Source organism: Asterias amurensis, chromosome 3 (assembly GCF_032118995.1).
Source record: "Asterias amurensis chromosome 3, ASM3211899v1".
In the NCBI taxonomy this organism is placed as follows: Eukaryota; Metazoa; Echinodermata; class Asteroidea; order Forcipulatida; family Asteriidae; genus Asterias; species Asterias amurensis.
The window spans coordinates 8,747,017-8,770,497 of NC_092650.1; the positions used below are offsets into that span (position 1 = coordinate 8,747,017).

Here is a 23,481-nt window from a genome sequence, read left to right on the forward strand (position 1 = left end):
GGACTCTAGAGTTTTCGTGAATATTTAATAAGTCTTACGCATCAACCCTTTTTTTGTTTAAAATCTTTTGTGCTTGTGAATAAAATACTTGTATAAAGAACCAATCTTGTCGGGTCACATACATACAACTCAGCTTATTTTATCTTTCTATGTCACGGTAAATACAATGACCTTGTGTTAATTAAATTGGGGCTAAATGTAAGCCCAGTCTCCATAACACATTAACAAATTGTGAAATCATAATTGCAGCATATTTGCTTGGGCAGTAAATAAAATCCACTGTGTATGTTTTCTTACCAGATACTATATTGACATTAAAACTACAAGTAGCCTCATTGCCAGCAGCATCAGCGAATGTGTAGGTAACAGTAGAAGTGCCAACAGGGAAACTGGATCCAGATTGGTGTGATATAGACCGCACGGTTGGTGTCTGACCAGAGTTATCTGAGGCAATAGGCTGATTCCATGTCACAATCACACTTGGTACTCCTACCTGTATCTGTTGGTTTATGTTTTGTGGACAAAACTGAATCTCTGGTGGCACTGTGTCAACTGCAAACAATAAAACCAAACACAGATTTAAATAAAGCTTGAGAATCTGTCACCTGACAAACACTAGGTGTTAAAGAATGCACAAGCACATAGTTTTACATGAAAACAATTAATGTGTTTATAATATTATCGTTTATAACAGCAACACTGCATGATTGTGAATTTTTACCAATACAGGCCAATAATCACTAGTAATGGTCACATCATACATGGAGTACCTAGATGTTCTAGCATAATAAATGTTTGGAATGTTATCAAACAAATATTGACTGCTTTTACTTGAGATGTGATTAAATCCCTTTTAGAAAAAAGAATCACTAAGAATCACCTCAAGAGATAAAGCTCCAACTAAAGCACTCATTAGTCATGAACTAATTTTTTAGATGTCAGGACTCTCAATACCTTTGCCACATTGTACCCGGGACACCTCGTACCTTGAACACTTTCTACCTTCTTACAAGACACTTCATACCTTCTTACAAGACACTTTTGTACCTCGTTCTAATTTGGGATTACTGCATTGTTTATGATAAGTTTGGTCTTTGTGATCAGATGATAATGAAATATAATACAGTCAAATTAATTTTAAAAAAATTGTTGGGACCAAGGAGCCTTTTTGACGATTGCATGATTGTTTGACTTATGGCTTCTGGACAATTGATAACAGGAGGTACGGTATCCACTGAAGAAAATGATAAAGAAGGTTCAGTTATAAAAACATCAAACAATTACTCAAGCTACTAAAAATATGGCATCAACTTAAGAAGTGAAGTATGATTTTATTATACAGCCCGTACATATATTTCAGGTGATATTACTCTTCCATAGCACGGCAAATACAAGGACAATGTGTTAAATAAATTGGTGCTTAAAGGCAGTGGACACTATTGGTAACTCAAAATAATTATTAGCATAAAACTTTTCTTGGTAACAAGTGTGTGGGAGAGGTTGATAGTATAAAACATTGTGAGAAACGGCTCCCTCTGAATAGAGGACCAGATTTAGACTATTGAGTCACACTAATTGCAAAAGTTTGTTTTATTGTTGATTCTTGTTTATTGGGTGGTTATTCATGACATATCCAAAATCGGACAAAAGTTTCAAGCCAGAAGTGACCTAATTTGCATATTTAAATTAGGTGGTAATTAGCAATTGACCCGTCATGGAAAGGGTCAATTGTCACATTGACCCTTCATAGGAAGGGTCCATTGTCACATGACCCGTCATGGAAAGGGTCCATTGTCACATTGACCCTTCATGGGAAGGGTCCATTGTCACATTGACCCTTCATGGGAAAGGGTCCATTGTCACATTGACCCTTCATGGTAAGGGTCCATTGTCACATTGACCCTTCATGGTAAGGGTCTATTGTCACATTGATCCTTCATGGGAAGGGTCCACTGTCACATTGACCCTTCATGGGAAGGGTCCATTGTCACATTGACCCTTCATGGGAAGGGTCCTTGTCACATTGACCCTTCATGGGAAGGGTCCATTGTCACGTTGATCCTTCATGGGAAGGGTCCATTGTCACATTGACCATGCATGGGAAGGGTCCATTGTCACATTGACCCTCCATGGGAAGGGTCCATTGTCACATTGACCCTTCATGGGAAGGGTCCATTGCCACATTGACCCTTCATGGGAAGGGTCCATTGTCACATTGACCCTTCATGGGAAGGGTCCATTGTCACATTGACCCTTCATGGGAAGGGTCCATTGTCACATTGACCCTTCATGGGAAGGGTCCATTGTCACATTGACCATTCATGGTAAGGGTCCATTGTCACATTGACCCTTCATGGGAAGGGTCCATTGTCACATTGACCCTTCTTGGGAAGGGTCCTTGTCACATTAACCCTTCATGGGAAGGGTCCATTGTCACATTGACCCTTCATGGGAAGGGTCCATTGTCCTGTTGATCCTTCATGGGAAGGGTCAATTGTCACATTGACCCTGCATGGGAAGGGTCCATTGTCACATTGACCCTTCATGGGAAGGGTCCATTGTCACATTGACCCTTCATGGGAAGGGTCCATTGTCACATTGACCCTTCATGGGAAGGGTCCATTGTCACATTGACCCTTCATGAGAAGGGTCAACTGTCACATTGACCAGTCATGGTAAGGGTCCATTGTCACATTGACCCTTCATAGGATGGGTCCATTGTCACATTGACCCTTCATGGGAAGGGTCCATTGTCACATTGACCCTTCATGGGAAGGGTCCACTGTCACATTGACCCTTCATGGGAAGGGTCTATTGTCACATTGATCCTTCATGGGAAGGGTCCACTGTCACATTGACCCTTCATGGGAAGGGTCCATTGTCACATTGACCCTTCATGGGAAGGGTCCATTGTCACATTGACCCTTCATGGGAAGGGCCATTGTCACATTGACCCTTCATGGGAAGGGTCCATTGTCACATTGACCCTTCATGAGAAGGGTCAATTGTCACATTGACCAGTCATGGTAAGGGTCCATTGTCACATTGACCCTTCATAGGATGGGTCCATTGTCACATTGACCCTTCATGGGAAGGGTCCATTGTCACATTGACCCTTCATGGGAAGGGTCCATTGTCACATTGACCCTTCATAGGAAGGGTCCACTGTCACATTGACCCTTCATGGGAAGGGTCTATTGTCACATTGATCCTTCATGGGAAGGGTCCACTGTCACATTGACCCTTCATGGGAAGGGTCCATTGTCACATTGACCCTTCATGGGAAGGGTCCACTGTCACATTGACCCTTCATGGGAAGGGTCCATTGTCACATTGACCCTTCATGGGAAGGGTCCTTGTCACATTGACCCTTCATGGGAAGGGTCCATTGTCACGTTGATCCTTCATGGGAAGGGTCCATTGTCACATTGACCCTCCATGGGAAGGGTCCATTGTCACATTGACCCTTCATGGGAAGGGTCCATTGTCACATTGACCCTTCATGGGAAGGGTCCTTGTCACATTGACCCTTCATGGGAAGGGTCCATTGTCACATTGACCCTTCATGGGAAGGGTCCATTGTCACGTTGATCCTTCATGGGAAGGGTCCATTGTCACATTGACCCTTCATGGTAAGGGTCCATTGTCACATTGACCCTTCATGGGAAGGGTCCATTGTCACATTGACCCTTCTTGGGAAGGGTCCTTGTCACATTAACCCTTCATGGGAAGGGTCCATTGTCACATTGACCCTTCATGGGAAGGGTCCATTGTCCTGTTGATCCTTCATGGGAAGGGTTCATTGTCACATTGACCCTTCATGGGAAGGGTCCATTGTCACATTGACCCTTCATGGGAAGGGTCCATTGTCACATTGACCCTTCATGGGAAGGGTCCATTGTCACATTGACCTTTCATGGGAAGGGTCCATTGTCACATTGACCCTTCATGGGAAGGGTCCATTGTCACATTGACACTTCATGGGAAGGGTCCATTGTCACATTGACCCTTAATGGGAAGGGTCCATTGTCATATTGACCTGTCATGGGAAGGGTCCATTGTCACATTGACCCTTCATGGGAAGGGTCCATTGTCACATTGACCCTTCATGGGAAGGGTCCATTGTCACATTGACCCTTCATGGGAAGGGTCCATTGTCACATTGACCCTTCATGGGAAGGGTCCACTGTCACATTGACCCTTCATGGGAAGGGTCTATTGTCACATTGATCCTTCATGGGAAGGGTCCACTGTCACATTGACCCTTCATGGGAAGGGTCCATTGTCACATTGACCCTTCATGGGAAGGGTCCTTGTCACATTGACCCTTCATGGGAAGGGTCCATTGTCACGTTGATCCTTCATGGGAAGGGTCCATTGTCACATTGACCCTCCATGGGAAGGGTCCATTGTCACATTGACCCTTCATGGGAAGGGTCCATTGTCACATTGACCCTTCATGGGAAGGGTCCTTGTCACATTGACCCTTCATGGGAAGGGTCCATTGTCACATTGACCCTTCATGGGAAGGGTCCATTGTCACGTTGATCCTTCATGGGAAGGGTCCATTGTCACATTGACCCTTCATGGTAAGGGTCCATTGTCACATTGACCCTTCATGGGAAGGGTCCATTGTCACATTGACCCTTCTTGGGAAGGGTCCTTGTCACATTAACCCTTCATGGGAAGGGTCCATTGTCACATTGACCCTTCATGGGAAGGGTCCATTGTCCTGTTGATCCTTCATGGGAAGGGTTCATTGTCACATTGACCCTTCATGGGAAGGGTCCATTGTCACATTGACCCTTCATGGGAAGGGTCCATTGTCACATTGACCCTTCATGGGAAGGGTCCATTGTCACATTGACCTTTCATGGGAAGGGTCCATTGTCACATTGACCCTTCATGGGAAGGGTCCATTGTCACATTGACCCTTCATGGGAAGGGTCCATTGTCACATTGACCCTTAATGGGAAGGGTCCATTGTCATATTGACCTGTCATGGGAAGGGTCCATTGTCACATTGACCCTTCATGGGAAGGGTCCATTGTCACATTGACCCTTCATGGGAAGGGTCCATTTTCACATTGACCCTTCATGGGAAGGGTCCATTGTCACATTGACCCTTCATGGGAAGGGTCCACTGTCACATTGACCCTTCATGGGAAGGGTCTATTGTCACATTGATCCTTCATGGGAAGGGTCCACTGTCACATTGACCCTTCATGGGAAGGGTCCATTGTCACATTGACCCTTCATGGGAAGGGTCCTTGTCACATTGACCCTTCATGGGAAGGGTCCATTGTCACGTTGATCCTTCATGGGAAGGGTCCATTGTCACATTGACCCTGCATGGGAAGGGTCCATTGTCACATTGACCCTCCATGGGAAGGGTCCATTGTCACATTGACCCTTCATGGGAAGGGTCCATTGTCACATTGACCCTTCATGGGAAGGGTCCTTGTCACATTGACCCTTCATGGGAAGGGTCCATTGTCACATTGTGCATTTTCAATCACTCGTTTCTGACCCGACAACAAATCCACAATTCTACCCCTAGGTTTAATGATTTGTTTAGAAAAAGAAGAATTTGAGTAGTCCTCACCTCCCCCCAAAATGAATTCATGATAATTATAATAACGCTGTAGGTAAAATTCCTGTCCAAATTAAAAATGCGTTATAAAATGGTCAGGGCCTACTGCTGGTAGGCAAAAACCCTCGTTAAAATATGCAGTAAGTTGGTTGATAATATAGTATTGGTCAGAGCCTAATATTGATTTTTAACCCCCCGTAGCCAGACAAACAAAAGGACAAAAATTTACAAACAACCCGATGAGAAGTTTAGTTATAATGAAATTTGACAATTGTTACCGTTATTTCCAACTTGAAATGCGAGACAGCACGCATTATGTAACTTCCCCCCACCCCCTGGGGCTATAAACACCACCTGCGTGCTGTGTATAGCGCTTATGGATAGACCATACATTGACTCTGCTTGAAGTAGTGTATTCAATTAGCAATTTTTTCCCTGCATGTTTCTCATGATTTTAGCGATGTTTCTCACCCAACACCCAAAGTCTAACCGAAAGGTTATGCCTTTAGCATTCAGAATTATTTGGGGTTGGAATAATACAACTTTTGTAAAACCCAAATATTGATGAAAATCAGAAACTTTTTGTGCATGATTATAAAACTTGTTGGCCAATAACATGCAATGTAGCTTGGTTCTCTTACATGTGCCTTGGACGCTCACGCGCTTCATATTGTGTGTACTACATGCACAGTATAACCAGGCTAGCGTTTACGTGCCAGGACACAGCACTGGGTCGGTTGATGGCCTCCAAAGGCCGGTTCATACTCGCTGCGACTGCGTGCACGCACCCGACATTTCGAATTTGGATTTAACGTTCATACTTCATCAAAACAAAAAAATAGATGCATTAAGTTTGCATTCGCACGCGAAAACGAACACGTCAACTTGTGTTCATACATTCGTTCGGTTCAAGGGTTTTTCATTAAATAAAATGCCTTCCGTCCAAATCATTATCGCAAATTTCCCCAATTTGCTTTAAAGCCATTGGACCCTTTCGGTACAAAATAAAAAAAATAAAAGTTCACAGATTTACAAATAACTTAGAGGGTTTACAGAAGGTAGTGGTGAAAGACTTCTCTTGAAATATTGTTCCATGAAATGCTTTACTTTTTGAGAAAACAGTAAACCAATATCAATTCTCGATAGCGAGAATTACGGATTTATTTTAAACACATGTCATAACACGGCGAAACCAAGGATACAAGAGTGGGTTTTCCCATTATTTTCTCCCGACTCCGATGACCGATTGAGCCTAATTTTTCACAGGTTGGTTATTTGATATAGAAGTTGTGATACACGAGGTGTGGGCCTTTGGACAATACTGTTTACCGAAAGGGTCCAGTGGCTTTAATGAAATCACTGTCCTTTTTACATCTCGGTATTCTTTCAAGCTTGTGTAACACATATTTGGAAAAAGAAGCACAGTTTTTATCTTTTCGAATCAAGTTCTTGCCATTATTCACTGAAATTACGTCTACGCATCCGACAAAATGTTGAAATATTTCAATACGTCCGACTACGCGTCCGATTAGTGTGTACGACCTAATTTTTTATTTTGAAAAATTCATACGCATTTGCGAAAAATGATTACGCACTGCGTTTCCTTTTACGCAATGCAGACTTTAAAAAACGGGTCCGCGCCTGCGTACGCAGTGAATGCGCAGCGAATATGAACCGGCCTTAACGCTGCAAGGATAAACAGACGCTTCGGTCTGTAAGCCATTCTAATCTCGCGGCGTGAATTTTTAATGAGAGATCAACTGATGAAAGGAGGTTTCCTTGTGACCCCTGTTTATATGCATTGCAGTCATCTAACATAAATGAAATTATTGATGGTGTATATAAATAGACAGATGAGGTCATTGGCTTCACAACAGTTTGTACATTGGTGGCGCTGTTGCAATGTGCATAGGGTATAACAATCACAGCTTCAAAAGGGACAAATGTTTGTCTCTTTGGAGTTACATACCATGAACAACGTGCATTGCCAATGTGGAGGGAGAACATACCATGAACAACGTGCATTGCCAATGTGGAGGGAGAACATACCATGAACAATGTGCATTGCCAATGTGGAGGGAGAACATACCATGAACAATGTGCATTGCAAATGTGGAGGGAGAACATACCATGAACAATGTGCATTGCCAATGTGGAGGGAGAACATACCATGAACAACGTGCATTGCCAATGTGGAGGGAGAACATACTATGAACAATGTGCATTGCCAATGTGGAGGGAGAACATACCATGAACAATGTGCATTGCAAATGTGGAGGGAGAACATACCATGAACAATGTGCATTGCCAATGTGGAGGGAGAACATACCATGAACAATGTGCATTGCCAATGTGGAGGGAGAACATACCATGAACAATGTGCATTGCAAATGTGGAGGGAGAACATACCATGAACAATGTGCATTGCCAATGTGGAGGGAGAACATACCATGAACAATGTGCATTGCCAATGTGGAGGGAGAACATACCATGAACAATGTGCATTGCAAATGGTTCCCTGTTCATGTGTGTGCTGGAAGTAGTCAATGGTTGGAACACCACGCGCTTCACCTTGAATAGCATTTGTTTGACCTATGACCTGTATCTTACCTTCTTGTGTAAGGGTAATAGAGAATGTACAGGAAGCACTATTGAAGGCTGCATCTGTTGCTGTGTAGGTGATAGTGGTTGTCCCTTGTTGAAACTGTTGGCCAGGGGTAAACATTGGATTTGCAGTCACAGTAGGAGCCACCCCAGAATTGTCCGAAGCATTTGGTGTTGTCCAAAAAACACGAGCAACCGATTGTCCAAAAGGTATTGACTGACTTATGGCGGCTGGACAGGTGATAACAGGATTTATGTTATCCACTGAAAAAAACGAAAACAAAAAACCTTTAATTTCCTGAAATATCAACCATTACTCATTACTCAAGCTATACAAGAGATGTTGCATCTAGGCCTTGGCGACTATCATTCCAGTGGACTAGAAACAAACCAAGTAATAACTCTGCATTCATAACAAAGCAGCCCTCCTTGTTGAAGGTGGTAATTTTTGTGACAACTTTCCCATTTTTTTTTTTTTTTTTCACTATTAAGATGTAGGACTATGTTGTTCTGTTCCATAATTATGAGCTATGCTTATGTCTGTTTGGTAAAAACTACAGTGTATTAGGAAGGCATGGATTATTCCCTTTGTTAAATCTTGCATGCATTGTAACTCTGTTGCATAACTCACATTAGAAACACAAGTCCTTTTTTGTGTCGCTTATAGCAGATTTACAAACAGACATATATACCTAGCTACTGGGGAAAGGCATCCACTACGAGGTGAAAGAAAGTTTACATAATTCAGGAGAAGCTCCTCTTCCATGACAAGGCAAATCGAAATTGTTGATGACACGAGCACATGACACTGCCATCGCTTTCACCAAACTCTTTTTAACTTAGGATTAATCTTAGAACTTTAGGATGAGTTAAGTTTTGTATCCATAGACGTTAGGACGCATTGAACCCATCCTAAGTTAGAACAAGTTCCTCGTCCAAACTCTGGATATGATTAATCCTAGCGTTTGGTGAAATCTGCTGCTGACCACCTATACTGTATTTCCTGAGAAAAGTTCTCAGAAGGATCAGTTTCAACTCCCATCTATCAGTGTGCATATGAACATGGAGCTTCAATATCATAAACACTCAAGAATGAACTTTAAAACAAATCTGAAGAAAAAAAAACATCTGTACAAAAATGTACAGACCATTATGATTTAAAGACAATGGACACCTTTGGTGGTCGTCAAAGACCAGTCTTCTCACTCGGTGCATCTCAACATATGCACATAATAACAAACCTGTGAAAAACTCAATTGGTCGTCGAAGTTGTGAGATAACAATGGAAGAAAAAACACCCTTGTCAGAAGTTTTCAGATGCTTGATTTTGAGACCTCAAAATCTAATTCTGAGGTCTCAAAACCAAATTAATTTTTTTTAGTAGAACATTACTTCTTTCTCGAAACTACGCACTCCAGAGGGAGCCATTTCTCACAATGTTTTATACTATCCACAGCCCTCCATCGATCCCAAACAAGTAAAACTGTTGTGGTTACCACTGCTAAGGATTTGAACTGCCTTTGGCCATCGGGCATGCTCAAGCGTTCCAGTGGTAAGATATCCAAGTCACATTTCATGAGTGACTCTGCTTAATTATACTACCAAAAGCAAAGAATTGGCACTTGCAAATGCATGGAATTCCTCAGGTTAGTGGAGTATTTTTGCATGCGTGTGCAATCCCCATGTTGATCATCAGAGCAGAGGTAAGCACAGCCATGAAATTGGGCCAAGCTCTAGCAATGCAAAGGCTGTGGTTCTAATCCCAACAAGTGATTTGCCTGTGGATTTTTTTGTGCAGAACTCTGGAAAGTAATAAGTGATAATTCACATCAAAAAATAAACTTTATTTGTTACCCCAGATGCAAAATTCACTTCTATTTAATCTATTTGCCTGTGGATTTTTTTGTGCAGAACTCTGGAAAGTAATAAGTGATAATTCACATCAAAAAATAAACTTTATTTGTTACCCCAGATGCAAAATTCACTTCTATTTAATCTATTAAATCATCAATCGTAGCAAACAGTGGCAACTACCGCATATCCGTGGCAACCAATGGACTCTTCCAACAACAAAGCAGCTTCTTGGTGCTTAGATGTCCAGGCCAAATATTGGGGTTTTATCAAAGAATATTGACTACTTTTACCTGTGCTTTGATGTAGTTAGCTTTAGGGAAATAACATCTGGCGAGGATCACCTTGGGAGATAAAGCTTCACATAAAGCACTCAAAGAAGTCAGTATTTAATTGCTATGGACTGACATTTTGCAAAACACACACATCAACCAAACTCTCAGTTTTATTATTTGTGATTTGGTTTCAGGTATTGTATTACTTTTTTCTTCATTCAGTTTGACCTATGACCTGTATCTTACCTTCTTGTGTAAGGGTAATCGTGAATGTACATTGAGCACTATTGAAGGCTGCATCTGTTGCTGTGTAGGTGATAGTGGTTGTCCCTTGTTGAAACTGGTGGCCAGGGAAATATGATGGATTTGCCGTCACAGAAGGTGCTATCCCAGAATTGTCAAAAGCAGTTGGGATCGTCCAATCAACAGCAACAACTGACTGTCCAAAAGGAATTAACTGACTTATGTCACCTGGACAGTTAATAACAGGAGCTATGCCATCAACTGAATAAAAAAGAAGAAGTTTAACTTGTCAAAATATTACTCAAGCTACTGGAGATGTGGCACCAACTAAAGAAGTAAATTAAACACAGAAGATGTTACTCTTTCAGTGTCATTGCAAATACAGACAGCATTTGTGTCAAATAACTTGGTGGTTGAAGAAAGCTGCTGGTTAAGCATACAGTCCCTTACAGATTCCAACAGATTGTGCAATCACATTTGGTGTCACCATTATAGGACATCAACTGGCACTCTGTGTATGTCCCTCACACAGAATGGATCAACCAACAACTTTTAAGGCCCAATAAATTTGTATATTTCAAAGTCACACTTTCAGCAGGAGATACCATTCACTTGATCGACCCCATAGAGTCTCATCAAAGATATTAGCGCAAGCTTGTGCGCAACAAGACAAGCAAGGCTGTGTCTGAAATGGCAACTTTGGCTACAGCTACTACGACTAAATCGCTTGTGTCACCTATTCCTCAACACTTGCAGACGTGCTGATCAAGCATAGCTCTAGCCGAAGAAGTGAACAAACTTTGTGCCCCACAACAGTCAACACATTATTGTGGAAGAATCAATCAAGTACTCGGTATGCACATAGGCAGAAAGTCTTTTTAAGCAAATCAGTTCTAAATGTAACAAACTTACACATCAAATTCAAATTTTATCTTCACACAGTCATGATCATGCTCATGATCACAGGCAAAACAATAATATAAAAACAAATCAACAACTCTCAATTTAACACACCCTTCCAATAGTAGCACTACCAATAGGCACAAGCATGTAATAAATACATGAGCAGTGGTCTAAACGTAACCTTACGGTGCTGGGGAGAGTTACTGTAACCAAGACAATCCTTTTATCTAAGCTTAATTTTCTTATTTTAACTCTCCCCAACCCGCCCAGCAATGTTATCAAAGAATTAGACTGTATGTTCTATAACTTTATATGGAGAGGGAATGACCGTGTGTCCAGGAACCAGATGATTCAAGGCTATAGTCATGGAGGAGTTAAAATGATTGACATGCATTCGTATATAAAAGCCCTTAAGGTCACCTGGATACGCAGATTTCTAAATTCAGATAACTTGGGTTGAGTCACTCTTTTTTGAAGATTTTGAATGTTTATGATCCTTTAGCACTCACGGGAGGCCACCAGGCATTGCTGATCTATTTAAAAGGGGCCGCAAATCAAAACCATTTTTGGATTGATGTTCTTAATGCTTGGTGCAGCTTTCTTAAATGTACCTGCCAGTCAAATTGACGAAAAATGTGTTATGGCATAATCAGAATATTATGGTTGGTAACAAACACATTAACTATAAACACGGGGCCAAAAAGGGTGTGAACTTCGTGTTTGGTTCCCAAGGTGTGGCTCTTTATCTTGTGGCATTTCAAAGGAAATTCAGGGTCAGAACAATTTTTTAGAGTATGGGGGCGTGGTCAATTCAATCAAACATTCCTTCTGTAATGTACTGAATGGAGAAACTTCAGATATTGCTCCCCCTTTTTTACAATTTCATTTTGAGACTTTGTTGATGGACACACAGGGTTTCCCCCTCAATTAAAGTGCTTTCATTTAAACTGTTAATTCCAAGTTGTGTTATTACATGTATGATAACCACAATTTCTAAGTGAAGGCAGTCAGTACCATATTTTTAACCAAATTTAAGTTTGCCTACCAGTATTCCATCGCACTTGAAATCCTACATACTCGATGTTTTTATCTGTGAGGAAGTAGATGAATGCAGTATCAGAAAAAATGCTGTAGGTGCCCGGTGGGGTCATATCACCATCAAAGAAGTACAGATTTGGAGGATTGCTTTGAGATACGAGGGCAGTTATATCTGGACTAACACCACTGCCGATATACACTTCATCTTTAGGTCTCTCAATGCGAAATAGTGTATCGAACTGAAAGACAATCTCTGTTGCTCCTGGGATGTACAATAAGTACAGGGCACGGTGGCGCGATTTGTACGGTAAGGGATAGTTGATTGAGGAGAACGAGCCTGAGCTGCACTGTAGACCATAACACGTGGTTATCTGTATGTTGTCTGCAAGAAAAGACAAATTAAATCATTGACATGGATTCTAAGTAAGAATTAATGTCCAAGATTTCACTGCTTTAAAGACAGTAGACAGTATTGGTAATTTTCAAAGACCAGTCTTCTCACTTGCTGTATCTCATCATATGCATGAAATAATAAACCTGTGAAAATTTGAGCTCAATCGGTCATCGAAGTTGCGAGATAATAATGAAAGAAAAAACATCCTTGTCACACGAAGTTGTGTGCTTGCAGATTCTTGATTTTGAGACCTCAAATTCTAAATCTGAGGTCACGAAATCAAATTCGTGGAAAATGACTGCTTTCTCCAAAACTATGTCACTTCAGAGGGAGCCGTTTCTCACAATGTTTTATACTATCAACCTCTCCCCATTTCTCGATACCAAGTAAGGTTTTATGCTAACAATTGTTTTGAGCAACTACCAATAGTGTCCACTGCCTTTAAAGGTGAGCTTATAAAAGACTGAAAATTGTTTCCAGCTAATCAATCAAACCATGTGGTCAAGTGAATATCATGCATATATATGATTTGAGGCATTGCAGGGTGAGGTATCAATTATCTATATTTGGTTTGTGATATTACCATGTGTGTATCTACTTGCCAGGTAGCGTTTGTTCTTTGAGAACTGTCTTTCTTTATTCTACTATCGTGAAGTAGAGTTCCTTAGATTGCAGGTTGAAAGGCAATGGTGCTTTTACTGACAAAAATTGTAAATTTCCAGTGTGATTGCAACCCCCTTCTTTATTAGGAACACTAGTAGGCTAGTCCTAAACTTATGGTTACTTGTACTAGATAACAAATGCTTCTTTTAACCTTTCTTTATTGGCCTCTTAGAATAAAGTTAAAGCCAGTTGAGTTCTGTGCGGACCGGTATGTCCTGGTTTGGTGGAATTGTATCAGGTTTACAAATGGGATACCTTTGTATAATTACCTGCAGTGAGTTGGCAGTCAACGCCAGCTCTGAAAGGCTTGTTACATTCACAGATGTAGTTTAGCTCTCCAAGCTTGTCCCTTGTATGACATGTTTGGGTCTGGTCTATGCATTGGTTCACCGGGCATACTGTTAACAGAACAACAAAACAAACAAAGTTTAATAACAAATGTGAATAAATATAGCTTTTTAATATTATTTTGTTGATGTGGCCCTAGCCAGAATTTAAAAATCTGACCAGGTGTGGCCAGATCTGACGCAGATCTAACAGTTACCTAGTTTGGCCAGACCAGGCCAAAAACTGATCATCTGACGTCCTGTCCTGGTAAAACCTGACCCAGAAATAGTAATCTGCCTGAGCGAAATAGTAATCCGCCCGGGCGAAATAGTAATCCGCCCGGGCGAAATAGTAATCCGCCCGGGCGAAATAGTAATCCGCCCTGGCAAAATAGTAATCCGCCCTGGCGAAATAGAAATCCACCCGGGTGAAATAGTAATCCGCCCGGGCGAAATAGTGGAGCGCAATTTTTTTTCTCATTTTGGTATGTCCAAAATATCTTCCGTAAAATTCCAATCTTTAAGAAAGATACGTTCTTAGTGTCCCTTACTACATTTTTTATGAGTTCGCAAGTAACAATTGTATTCATGAATTCTTTACATTATTTCTGAATTTTCTTTCACGATTTCTGCACTGGTGATGTGATCATCATGTGTATCAATTGATAGTGTGAGCTGAGCTCATGTGCGCATGGCTTGGAGTTGTGTGGGATTGTGTATATGTTGGGTGCAATCTTTGAAGATGGCCTTTTTAATTAATTTTAGCGCAGGCCAATGCAAGGGCATGTCCAAAACGGCAACTTCAGCTACAGCTACGGCTAGATCATCGCATCTGCCAGTGTTGCCAGAAAGTCTTTTAAAGCAATTAAGTTCTTAATGTAAAAAACTTAGATGTAAATTTCAACTTTATTTTCACAAAATATTGTCATGATCATCCAAACAGGCCAAAACAGGATATAAAAATCAACAATTCTCAACCCACCCTTCAGATACAAATTCTAGATTAGACCCAATAACTGGGGCGCTGTACTCCTTTTTTCGATAGTTTTTCATTATCAGTCCACCGGTGACAGAAGCTCTGCAGTTTACACACGGTCTGTATTTTCATCAAGCTTAATCATGCTGAGAATAAAGTTTCCTGTAGTACATGTAGGTTAAGCTCAAACATTTATAAAATGATGAAATGATGAATGTTTGTATAAATCACCAGTGCATTATTATGCCAACAATCAAATGAGTCAAAGAAATATCAAGTTGCGATAACGTAACCATCCTGATCCTGCCGAAGGCGAAGACGGAGGGTTACGATTCAAGCTTGAACAGCAAACGGCAATCGGGTCCAACTTGTACAATTTCGACAGCCGAGGTCAACAGATTTGCTCCATTTTTACCACTTTATGTTCAACACTTTATGTTTTGGTCACCAAGCGCTGAACTGCATGTACCAGCCGAGTTGGACTAAACCATTCTGTTACAGGGTTGTTACAAGGGAGTGCGGTAGTGCGTGTGCGCTGTCCGTTTACAATGCCCGCCGTTATTTCGCTGCTTCTTCGTTACTTAAAAAATTTTATTGTATACTTTAATTGCTCTAACAATACCAATCTCTGGAGCTCTGGCGTGGAGAGGCTAGCTGTTTCCTCATCATAGCCACTGCCACCATCAAAAACTTGACTAAGTGGAAACTGCCCCGCCTGCATTTCAGTTAATCGCTATTGATCTGCGAGTCCATGCCTCTATTGTTATACTCCTGAATACCCCGCTAAATTGTGCTTTTCTCCCACCATTTAATAATCCGTTCAAGTAAATGTATTTTTCCAGTAAAAGGTTATTTATAGAGATTTTTGGGCAAATTCTCATGTACAAATATACGGACACGCGTCTGGGAACTATTCTTTGTATGAAGTTCCCAGACGTGTCTCCACAAAGCACGGATTGGGAACCATTCTTTGTATGTTGTAGTTCCCAGACATGTGTCCATATGTTTGTACACGAAGTGCGGATTCCGTATCTTTTCTTTCCAGGACGAAGGTGCGCAGATATTTCTACACGTTTGTCCTGGGAACAAAATCTGCACAGGGACGGGGGACAATCGGCATATCATGGCAAAAGCGAAAAAAGAGCGGTAGTTGAGAAAATTCACACTCAAAATTCACTTGATTTTTACTCAAAATCTGTGATACCTATTTAGTATTTGAACAATTCCAAGTGTAGTGCTATCTGCAACTTCTGAAGCATTAGATCGGTAATTGTTTCATAATGCAGAACGTTGCAGAGCTATGGTTATTCAAGGAAGCGAAAGGTTTTGATATCAGTGGTGCTGGGGCCAAGAAGGATACGGAGTGGATTGGACCGATTTAAGGGGCTAGGTCTCACCACTCAAGATGCTTGACTCATCAGTAAGACCATGACTTACTCTTAGAACTATTTCGGTTTCGTCCGGCTATCGTCTCCCGTTCCGTCTTAGGTCTTAGGTCTTAGGTGTAGGTCAGACTCAGTGAGATCAGTTCAGAGTGTCAGTAATGAGACCGATGTTGAAAGAGAGCCATTAAAGCTCACAAGGTGAGCTAAGATAGCAAGGAACTTACCACTATTTCTATAGCTTGACAAGTTACTTCGAATTGAAGTACATTCTTGATTTCCTCCAGGTAAAACGGAAGTTATTTTCAAGGAGATGATGTTTAGTTTACGAGTTTGCCGCCGTGTGCCGTAAGTGTATATGGGCGCCGCCATGTTTATGTTAATTCCAAAGTTATGTTTATTCATGAGTATATGACACGTGATTGTCAAATGCCAAATACGGACGGGTGTGCTTTATTTCTTTCAGAATCCGTAACTTCTTTATTTCTGTTAGAAGCACGCATGCAAGGGCACCTTAGGACTGCTAGCCACATCAACCCATTATGACCACAGAGCACAGCCAAGATCGAAAGTGTTTGATTTAGGAAAACTGGATGGTCTGGAAAACTCTCCCCGCGCAGCAGAAAATCAACGCGCAACTCAACTCACATATTGGCCCTTCTGGCCGGGAATCGAACCAGGGTCACCTTGGCGAAAGGCGAGCGCTTTACGCACAAACCAACCATGCCAACCAAAATTACAATTCTAGTTAAAATTTTTGGCCCGTTTTCCCTAGTCTTTTTTAGCCAGTATGGAAACACATCGTGCTGCCCTGCTTTAAGTTTTTTTCATTTAATGCTAAGCAGTCCAGAGTGTCTGTGCTAAACACGTTTTTTGTTTATTAATCTAATTGATTATTTCATGTATTTTGCACTAAAATTTAAAATTCTTTCATTTCTATTTCTTGCATTGAATGGGCTTGGAACAATACTGAAATGGACGGTACAATCCTTATTACAAATGAATATGAACGTGCATTGCACTTAAGGCACTGATGGATGGATGGACACTATAGGCCTAATGACTGAAAATATTTGTTTGCATAAAATTTACTTGAACGAGCATTGGGGAGCTGTTAAAAGTATAAAACATTGTGAGAAACGGCTCCCTCTGAAGTAACGTAGTTTTTGAGAAAGAACCAACTTCCCGCTAAATTGAGAATGACCTCATCGAATTCAAACTGGGTGTTTTTTTTTCTTTCACTATTCTCTCGCAACTTCAATCGATGACCGATTTAGTTCCAATTTCTACAGTTTTGTTTTAATGCATATTTTGGGGTTGACCAAGCGGAGAAGACTGGTCTTTGACCGTCACCCAAGGTATTCAGTGCCTTTAATAGTCGTCTTTCTTGTTATCCTTGTTTAATATCACCTATGGAACGGAACATCTGGAAACAAATCACTGGGAAGGCTGGAGCTGCTACACATTGCGCTCGACTTCTGATAATTGTAACGTTTTTACGTCGCATTGCATTGCGTTGCATTGTTCATTCTGGATTCTTGTATAATCAATACTGTCGGTGCATGTCGATAAAACAATGTTTATGTGTGATGTGCTATTAGCCAAATGGTGGACAGTTACAGAACTCCATCAAGATTGACTGTTTACCCTTCGGGGGTGCGAGTTTTATTTCAGATATCAAACATTTAAAATCACAAGGGAAACTGACTGCCATTTGAATATTGGCTAAAGTCTTGAACCAACGACCTGAGTCCGGTTTGAGCGGCGTAACTAGGGTACATTTTTAGAAGGAACCATCGCACAAGATGTATACGAGGCCACTTCAATGGATGTCAACAAACATTCAGAACAAATGGAAAAGATGTTCAATCACAATCGGAAAATTTCCGATCAAAACGACCAGTTGCAACAGGAGATTGATGATCTGGAGCAATACGGCCGTCGGAACGGTCTACTAACACACGGCATTCCAGAGACCCCCAGCGAAAATACTGACAAGATCTCCCTTATATAGAAGAGTTTGCGGTAACACCATGGTGTTACCGCAAACTCTTCTATATCTTATCTCCACCATGCAAAGTTTCAAATCCTACTTAAAGATCTCCCTTGAAGTACTCAACAACAAACTCAAGCTGATCTTAGCCTTGTCCCCGATCTCGTTTTGTATAATTAAACCTCGTTGATACCGCGAAAGCCATGCTTCGACCCCGCGGCATCAAGTACTGTTATGTGCCGTGTGGTATAGTATCTATGCATTTCGTGAAGTCAGAGCGGGCCGGTGCTTGCGTAAAGAGCCTTGGACAAGGCTAGCTCGATCTCCACTTGCAAGATCTAGATAGATCTCATCGCCTTAGCAAGACCCGGAAACCGACGACTCCTCCTGGTACCCCCAACGGCCACGCCCCGTCATCGTGAAATTCACGAGCTATAAATCACGCTCTCTGGTATTTGCCAACAAACGCCATCTGAAAGGATCTCCTGTGCATATCACCGAGAACTTGACGAACAAGCGGCATGAGCTCTATCAAGAGGCCAGATAGTCTTGGCCCAAGACGATGGTGCTTGATTCTGGATAGTGTACTACGCGCGGTTGAATCGCCAAAGCGCGCCCGCCACGGTATGATTTAGTTACGTGGACGGCTCGAAATCTAGACTACACTTAGTCTTGGCCCAAGACGATGGTGCTTGATTCTGGATAGTGTACTACGCGCGGTTGAATCGCCAAAGCGCGCCCGCCACGGTATGATTTAGTTACGTGGACGGCTCGAAATCTAGACTACACTCTGCAAGCTACCACTCTGGTAGCTTGCAGAGTGTAGTCTAGATTTCGAGCCGTCCACGTAACTAAATCATACCGTGGCGGGCGCGCTTTGGCGATTCAACCGCGCGTAGTACACTATCCAGAATCAAGCACCATCGTCTTGGGCCAAGACTAGAGGCCAGACGATGTGACCAATTTGAAGCCGTCTGGACTAGAGATGGTAAGATCATCATGCTCTTGAAGAACAAGACAAAGGCATCAATCACCACCCTCAAAGAACTGAACAAACTTTGTACATAGACAATTAACGGGGTTTATAATTGGTTTGCGGTAACACCATGTGTGTATCTACTTGCCAGGTAAAGTTTGTTCGTAGAGAACTGTCTTGCTTTATTCTTCTGCCGCGGAGTAGATAATCGGAGGTACGGGAGATCTAATTATTGCGTGTGTAGACTTTCAGATCAAACGTGACAGTGGTTGTAATCTTATTGTTGGTAATATTAACAGAGTTCCTGGTACATTAACTGATAATTTCAAAAGTTCCTTTGATTTCTGCCTAAACAAAATCACCTCTGAGAAAAAAAAAAACAGTGCTATATAATGGGAGATTTCAACCTTGTACAAGTCTTTTTATACTCATCGACCAACAGAGGATTTTTTGAACACTTTTTATTCATTATGGTCTGCGTCGACTGATAGACAAACCCACTCGTATTTGTCCACATAGTGCTACTCTCATTGACAACATTGTTACTAACAACGACACCAACACCTGCACTGCCGGTGTCATGACAAAAACTGTCCGCTGGCAATAAGTGTCCGCTGAGCATTCGCAGTATACCCCGGACACTATTTACGTGACAAATAGTGTCCGCCCAACAAATAGTGTCCGGGCGCCATGCTGCGCCGTGCTGATTATTTATAATCAAATACATCCTAGAATGCGTTCAAGTAAATACAAGCCAAGTAAAAAAAAGGACTCGCAATCAAAAGTATGTCAAGATTAGTGTTTTACTATGGTAAAACAGTGCAGGTTGCAAAATAGACGAACTTTGTCAAGATTCGTATTTTACTTTAAGTAAAATACGAATGAAAGTGCTAAATGATCAATAATACGAATATTTATAATCAAATACAAAAAGCAGGAAAGCATTAAAAAAATGTACAACTAAAATGTTAAAAATGAAGCAAGGCACGCAATGATGATGCACGCTAACCGCGGACACTATTTAGCAAGCGTCCATAAACAATGTGACGTCATAGACGCTTGACCAATCCGAACGCAATATGCTAATGAGCGGACACTTATTGCCAGCGGACAGTTTTTGTCATGACACCGGTATACTTTACGCTGATCTTTCTCATCATCTTCCTCTTTTTCAGATCACCCCTGACTCTTTCACTTGTTATATTCCCCCTCCCAGCACTACCAGAGGCATCAATCCAGCACCACTCTTTAAGACTTCAATTCAGACGTTCAGATCAATGACTTGAGTCAAGTCTATGAATGCACCGATGCTGAAAGTGCTTATAACACCTTCCTTTCAAACTTCACCGATCATTACAATCACCACTTTCCACTTGTTACAAAGAATAGAGGCGGGAAGAGGAACAGCCATGGGGGGCATATTGAAGTCGTACAATTACAAACAAATGCTCTACCGACGGTTTCTGTAAAACCCAACAAAGGCCAATGAACAAAGGTATAAAAACTTCCGTAATCGTCTTATACCAAAGTCATTCGTATGGCCAAACAGAACCACTATGCCAGCAGTTTCTCCGCTAAAAGAAACAACATCAAAAGCACTTGGCGTGAGATTAACAACATCCTTGGCAAGAACAAGAAGGACGATCTGCCAGACAATGTCATCATTGGCCAGCAGACTATTTCCAACGCTCCAGATATTGCTGCCTCTTTCAATGACTACTTCTCTAACATTGGTTCCAGTCTTGCTAACAAAATCCCTCCCTCAAATGCACACTTCACAGACTATTAGTACAATTCTAACAATTCTTCTTTTTTCCTTACACCAACAGACTCTGATGAAATCTTTCAGATTGTTCGAGATCTCAAAGGTGATACGTGCAGTGAGTTTGATGCTATCCACCCATCCCTAGTCAAGTCTTCTATTCCTGTTATCTCTCATCATCTGGCTCATGTATTGAATTTCTCTTTACTATGTGGATCTGTACCTTCTAATCTTTAGATTGCTCAGGTTACCCCTCTCTTCAACTCTGGCGATCGACATGATTTTTCTGACTATCGTCCTATTTCTGTTCTTCCCTGTTTTTCAAAAAATCTTGGAATAGCTTATCTCTAAGCAACCCCGTTTGTTTGCTTTTGTTTCATTGTTTTGTTTTGTTTTGTCTTTTGTATGTTGTCTTCCTTGTTCAACATTGTTTACTTAAGTATATTTTTTGTTAGTGTTTATATTAAGCATTCCGTTTATAAGCTTCGGCTCCCTGTGTAATGCCTCCATCACGTATTAGTTTTATTGTATCAATATTGTTGTTGGTTTTTCTAAAGTGATATCCTTGTGGAAATAAATGTTGATGAATTGAATTGAATTGAAGGAGGCGTGAGAAATGGTATTTTCACGTATGCTCAACACGTTTTTTAAAACAAATTTGTTGACGTTCACGGTGTTCACGTTTTTGCTTGCGTAGCGTGCAGCTAAACCTCCCTATATTGACAACGTAGGAAGACCGCCAACATGGCTTTAGATATAGAGCGCCGGCACGCCTAATCGGAGGTCGTTGGTTTGAGTCCCGCTCTTAGTTATTTTTTTCGACCCCAAATCAGTAATACGCTCGAAAGAAACAACGATGTCCCTTTAAAAATGTCGGAACATTTTACAGACAGGATACTCACTAAATATACCCCCCAAAATACATGAAATAAAACCTGTGAAAATGTTCGCTCAATTTGTCATCAAAGTTGCAGGGAAAAAGTGAAAGGAAAAACACCCTTGTTGAATAGATTTGTGCGCTTTCAGATGCATGAGAAAGACTTCACACCGTAGCCTTTCTCACCGTACATTTGGCAGGGTTTAGTTTGATTTGTTAGCATTAGACCAGTCAATGGATTGTTAACAAAAGTACAAAATTACATTCTTGATGGCTGGAAACAAAAATTAATAATAATAAATCTCGCCAAGGGTGCATTATCCGAAAGGTGTCTAATCCCTGGCAGTTTTCTTAATAAAGAAAAAGTAATTTATGGTGTCTTGCTTACAGGGCCATCACACGCATTATGGCCTCGAATCAAATCCACAACAACCTTTAAAGCAATAGCCGCAGTCACAGCCGTAGCCTCCAATTTCAACACTGCCTTAGTTTTTCCATGGAGGAAGGGAATACGGTTTTTCCCAACTACAGTAAAATAAGGTTAACCAACTTTCTTTTCCATCATACTCCTATATCTATATAAAGAAACACAGACTCACGTTGTGCTGCTGCAAGCTCAAAGCCCAATGCAGTGACAATGATCAAAACCACAGTCTTGTCCATGCTGAGTTGTCTCTGTGTCTTGGACCTCTGCTTTCTACTGAAGATAGCAGATGCTCTCCACACGACAGAATGACTAGATATAGACCAGCAATCAGACGTCTTTAGCAAGACGACGAAAACCTCACCCTGTGAGCCCAACTCCAAAATGCTACTACTTCAGTACCAACCACAGTCCCACAGCCTCAAAGCAGTCTCACCCTTTTGAAGGTGTTGGTCCGTAAAATGATTTGGAGTCTGGTTCGTATTCTGGCTTTTCATGAGGCAGGTATTCAAAATGGTGTGATTTTTGTTTTTATCAAAACAAGAGGAAGATGTGCATACTCGGAAACACATATCCTTGGCACCTTCATTCACTGTGAATCAGCGATAGGAAAACAATACCATACAATTTGCTTGCAGACTTGACCCGAAAATGGTTTGTCCCACGATAGTGGCGTTCTTGAAAAATGAAAAGTTACTGCAGAAAATCAAGGACCCGGCTTGTCAAAATAAACCTGATGAAAATAAGTTGTATGCTTAAATAACGTTATTTTCTTTTGCCAAGAAGGGCGAAGATAAAAACCTTATCCTCTTTTGAATCTTTAAGGATTACATCAATATAGCTTTAAGGGTCATTATAAGATAACGCCAGTTAGTGTAAAATAAGTAAACTGCGCCAATAAAGTATCCAAACACTTACAAATTGTCAGATATATCGGAACCTAAAATAGTATGCCAAAACATAATTATTCATTTCGAGTCACCGTTAATTTCTGCACATTTTGACACATCTTGTGTTGCGCTACGATGTTGTTTAGGGGATTTATGGACACTTGAGTGGCTTAAGGTCGAATTTCAAAAGTTATAAAAGCCCCTATTCAAGCTAAATCGTTGTATTGTGACGAGTAAGATCAGCTTTTCTTTTGCCCACCTTTTATAAACGATTTTTTTGTCGCTTGTATGATAAATCGGTTGTGATGAAC

At 41.2% G+C, this 23,481-nt stretch overlaps 1 protein-coding gene across 8 annotated transcripts in view; it reads right to left on the reverse strand.

Moving 5' to 3' along the window:
- Positions 1–22,573, reverse strand: part of LOC139935382 (uncharacterized) — a 78,114-nt gene extending 55,541 nt beyond the window's left edge. For 7 of the 8 annotated variants that reach the window (XM_071929931.1, XM_071929932.1, XM_071929936.1 and 4 more), the window contains exons 1-6: positions 22,456–22,573; positions 13,834–13,962; positions 12,515–12,889; positions 10,570–10,827; positions 8,204–8,461; positions 298–552 (exon numbers count right to left, since the gene is read on the reverse strand). In XM_071929931.1, the coding sequence (XP_071786032.1) occupies positions 298–552; positions 8,204–8,461; positions 10,570–10,827; positions 12,515–12,889; positions 13,834–13,962; positions 22,456–22,519 (1,339 nt within the window). In that variant the 5' untranslated portion in view covers positions 22,520–22,573. Of the gene's footprint in view, positions 1–297; positions 553–8,203; positions 8,462–10,569; positions 10,828–12,514; positions 12,890–13,833; positions 13,963–16,475; positions 16,585–22,455 lie in introns of those variants that run through there. The other variant, XM_071929937.1, reaches the window with a different exon arrangement.
- Positions 22,574–23,481: the final 908 nt, after the last annotated feature.